We start from the raw sequence: 3920 nt of genomic DNA on the forward strand, positions 1-3920 counted from the left end.
GGGGCGGTGGCCCGGACAGGCGCCCTGGAGGCCATGCGGCGCGCACTCCCCCCATCCTGCCGTAGGCCTTGCTGTAGGCCGGGTCGATGCAGATGGCGCGCTCGCAGTCCCGCACGGCGCCCGCGTAGTTCCCCAGCTTGCTGTAGGCCGCGGCTCTGGGGGCCGGGACAAGGCGGGAGAGGCCTCAGCTGCGCCCACGGGCCTCGGTGTGTGGCGTGGCCGGGACGCTGCCGGGGGATGGCTGCCCAGTGCTGTCCCTGCACCCCCAGCCGCCAGGGGAGAGCGCGGCAGACAGGAAGCCCCAAGCCAGCCAGGCACAGCCGGCGTGGCCCTGGAGCCTAACCGCCGAGCCTGGCTGGGCCTCAGTCTGCTCTGTCCCATGGGGTGACGAACCCCTGGTGGGTCGGGCCGGTCTGAGACAGAAAAGCAAAGCCCCGGCCATGGGGGACTGCCACGGCCTCACCGGGCAACCCCAGCCCAGGAGCAGGGGCAGCAGAGAGCCGGCCAATGGCGGGACAAGCTCTGCCTGGGGCCTTCCTTCCTGCCCCACCCGAGACGGCAAAGCCAGCGTGGCGGGTTACGGAGGAGGGTGAGCCGCCGGGCACAGCGCAGAGGCCTGGGTGACTGCAGACCAGACACGGGCACAGACATCGGCCCTGGCGGCTGCTCCATGCCCAGCGCTGCCTCCCAAGGGGACGCGCAGGGACTGCATGGACAGAGGCGAGAGGAGCCCGGGCGGCAGGGCTGACCCGGCTCTCTGGGGGCGGTGCTGCGGCCATCTTCCAGCGACACACGAGGACCGCCTGGAAGCGTGACTCCGAGTGCTCTCCGTGGTGCTCTGGTACACGCGCTCCACGGCACGTGTGCTCGGCAGAGAGCGCAGTCGCCCCCGGGGGATGGCCACTCTCCTCTCAGGACTGTGGGCACGCGTGCACATGTGCCTGCGTTTTCCAAGTCTCCAGGTCTGGGACTTGACCCGTGCAGTCGGCCATGTGAGACCCGGCTGTCTTCACCACCATGTCACCTGCTGGCCTGTGGCTCTGGCTTCTATTTTATCTGTAAGCCGTTTGGGCCGTGCCTACAGCCCAGTGGCTGAGAAAACCGGATCCCATGTGGCTGACTGCAAGTTCAAACCCTGGCCTCAGTGGCCTGAAAACCACGATGGGAGCACGTGTGTGCCCCAAACCCCACCGGGGTGGGGGGTGGAGACGGGGCAGCTGCGTGACGTCGCTCGGGGGTGCTCACTCCCCTTCCGGGCACATGCACACGCCCTCTGGTAGTCACAGCAGCTCTGGTTCGAGGTCCGTGGGAGTGCGGCGGGGCCATGCCCTGCTCTGCTCAGGGGAAGTAACGGGTCAGTCCCGGGCCACGCTCAGAGCCCCGAATTGCAGGCGAGCCGTTCTCTGACCGCCAGCCCGGGGTCCAGCGTCAGCCTTCCGCACCTCCCCATTCTCAGGCACGGCCAGCGCCCGCGGCAGGCGGAGAGGCACCCGCGCTGCGGGAAGGGGCACCTTGCCAGGCCAGGACCGAGCCCAGACAAAGCCGAGAGAGAAACGTGCCGGGCGGTGCACAGCGGGGAGGGGACGCTGCAGGCCTGACCCCACAGGAAGGTTCTGGATTTGCGTCCGAGCCCTCCCTGAGCACACCAGGTACATGGCGGGCTGAGGCGAGGTGGGTGGCCGCACCGAGACCCTGTCAGGAGGCCAGCCTGTGACACGGCCGGGTCCCTCACGGCTCTGCACGGCTCAAGTCCTGGACCCCGCAGCTTAGAAACAGGCTGGGCCAGCAGCGGAGCTGGACTCCACGCAGCTGACCAGGCCAAGTCCCAGGCCTGGCGGGCTCAGGGTCCGTGGGAAGGGTCGCCCCCTCGTGCCTTCTCACCTTCCCTGAGGCCCGCGGTGGTGAGCGCAGTGCCCCACGACAAAGACCTCGATAGAGGGGAGAAGCACGTGGGCCCGTGTGCAGCCGCTCTCCCCGAGGGACGCAGGGACGCAGGAGGGGCTGCGGTGGGCTGGGGCCGGGCCGGGGCCCGCACCGAGGCAACCCGAGAAACAGGGTCTCTATTTCACTTTCCTTATTTATCTAAAGCTGTGTCACAGAGGGACAGAGCGACGAGGGACGCAGGCCGGCGCCCGCACCCGCGCCGCCCGCCCGTCCCCTGCACACGGGACAAGGGCACGGCATCGTGCTGGCTTTCCGGGCGACCACCTGCGTGCGCCCAGCCGCTGACCCACGTCACCGCGGACTCCCGAGGGCCGAGGCCTGCGTCACGGTGCCCCCCGGCTGCCCGGCGCCGTACCTGTTACAGAAGTAGACGGCGTTGGATGGGTTCAGCTCGATGGCCTTCCCGTAGAAGTGCACAGCGGCCTCGAAGTTCTCCACCTTCATCTGCTCGTTTCCTGGGGGAGGAGGCGCAGGCTGGGCAGCCCACGGGGGCCCGGGGACACAGGCCCCACTCGCCCGCTGCCCGGCCCTCGTACGGGACAGTGCCAGCGTCCCCACCTCCAGGACCGCCTGGCTCTCCTCGCAGGGCCCCACTCCAGAGCCCGGAGAGAGCAACGTGCCCGTGCCCGTGTGCGGTGCGGCGGGAGGAGGGCCTGTGCGTCTGCACCTGGCCTCAGAGGCAACACACCCCCAGGAGCAAGCTGCCTGGTGCCCTGGGTCCTGTCGGCATGCAGCCGTCACCACTGCCTGGTTCTGGGCTGTCCTCTATGCCCCTGAGCAAACCTCAGAAACCCCCAAAGGCAGCCCCGTCCCGTGAGCAGTCCCCGGTCCTCAATGCCTCCCCGTCCCGTGGGCCACGCCTGGGGTCTGCATCGTCCTCAGCTGCCAGGGACCAGCAGCCTCCACCCCTCCTATGCCCAGGGACATCCCATGGGATGGTCAGGTCCTTCCTCACCTTCGGTTTTGAGGCGCTCTGCCTCAGCCGAGTCCTCCTCGGAAGGCGGGGTTCGTGCGGGGCTCCTCAGGTCCTGCGGCATCTCCTGGCCCAGAACGAGGCAGCATCTGTGGCCTCCAGCCCATGCAGCCTCCCGCCCAGCCTCCCGAGGGCCAGCAGACAGGCCACGCCCAGGAGCCTGCCCAGTGAGCAGGTGACACCCCGTGGAGGGTGCTGCCACTGCTCTGCTGTTGTCACTGCCTCTAAAACGAGCCTTGCCCTGGGACCCTGTGTCCCCCATGCCCGCTCTCCCTGGACAGGGCCGCACCGTGGGCCTTCCCACCTCAGCCTCCTGAGTCCTGGGCCCCTGGAGCGTCGGCCACGCCGGTACTCGGGCGCAGCCTCCCCGGTGGCCCGGGCCCGTGGGGCAGACTCCCGGCAGCGCACCCCGCGCCTCACCCTGCCCGTGGCGGCTGCTTCGAAGATCTCGGGCAGCGTCCGTGGGAGCGCCAGGTCACTGTCTCCCGCTGTCACCCCGAAAGCCGTCTCCAGGCACTGGATGGCAACTGGAAAGGAGGACAGAGTGCTGCCTCACGCCGCCGCCCACGAACGCAGCCCCGGCCGAGCTCCGGGACCAGGAGGAGGCCCCGTGGTCCGCCCAGGCGTGCTGAGTCCCTGCGGCGTCAGCCCCTCCAGGCCAGGGTCCGGCTCCTCCCTCACGCTTCGGCCCAACCCTGGGTGGAGGGACGGCCACCCCCGCCTGGGGGCAGGGCAGCCGTGGACACAAGGGCCTCTCTGTGGAGTCACAATGTGGGGCTGCCTGGCTACGGGGGTGTGGGGACTCAGCCAGCCTGGGGGCCGTGGGCGGGAAGGAGGCGAGGAGGCTGCTGGGAGCCGGCTGGAGCTGGAGGGCGGGACAGGGGCGGCCTGGGAGCCCGCGCCCTGCAGACTCAGAGGCTCAGGGTCCCAAGGACTGCAGCCCCAGCCTCATGCGAGCGAGGACCAGGGTCCTGACCGGGGTCGGCAGGGGGGGCGGGGGGGG

At 69.9% G+C, this 3920-nt stretch overlaps 1 protein-coding gene across 1 annotated transcript in view; it reads right to left on the reverse strand.

Annotated features, from left to right (window-relative positions):
• SGTA (small glutamine rich tetratricopeptide repeat co-chaperone alpha) overlaps positions 1–3920 on the reverse strand; it is a gene marked incomplete in the record, with an annotated part of 9899 nt that overhangs the window by 4705 nt on the left and 1274 nt on the right. The window contains 4 exon segments of the mRNA XM_027769574.1: positions 51–155; positions 2300–2399; positions 2900–2984; positions 3338–3444. Coding sequence (XP_027625375.1) covers positions 51–155; positions 2300–2399; positions 2900–2984; positions 3338–3444 — 397 coding nt within the window.

The sequence above is a fragment of the Tupaia chinensis genome, unplaced genomic scaffold, assembly GCF_000334495.1.
Source record: "Tupaia chinensis unplaced genomic scaffold, TupChi_1.0 Scaffold149964_2, whole genome shotgun sequence".
Lineage (NCBI taxonomy): Eukaryota > Metazoa > Chordata > Mammalia > Scandentia > Tupaiidae > Tupaia > Tupaia belangeri.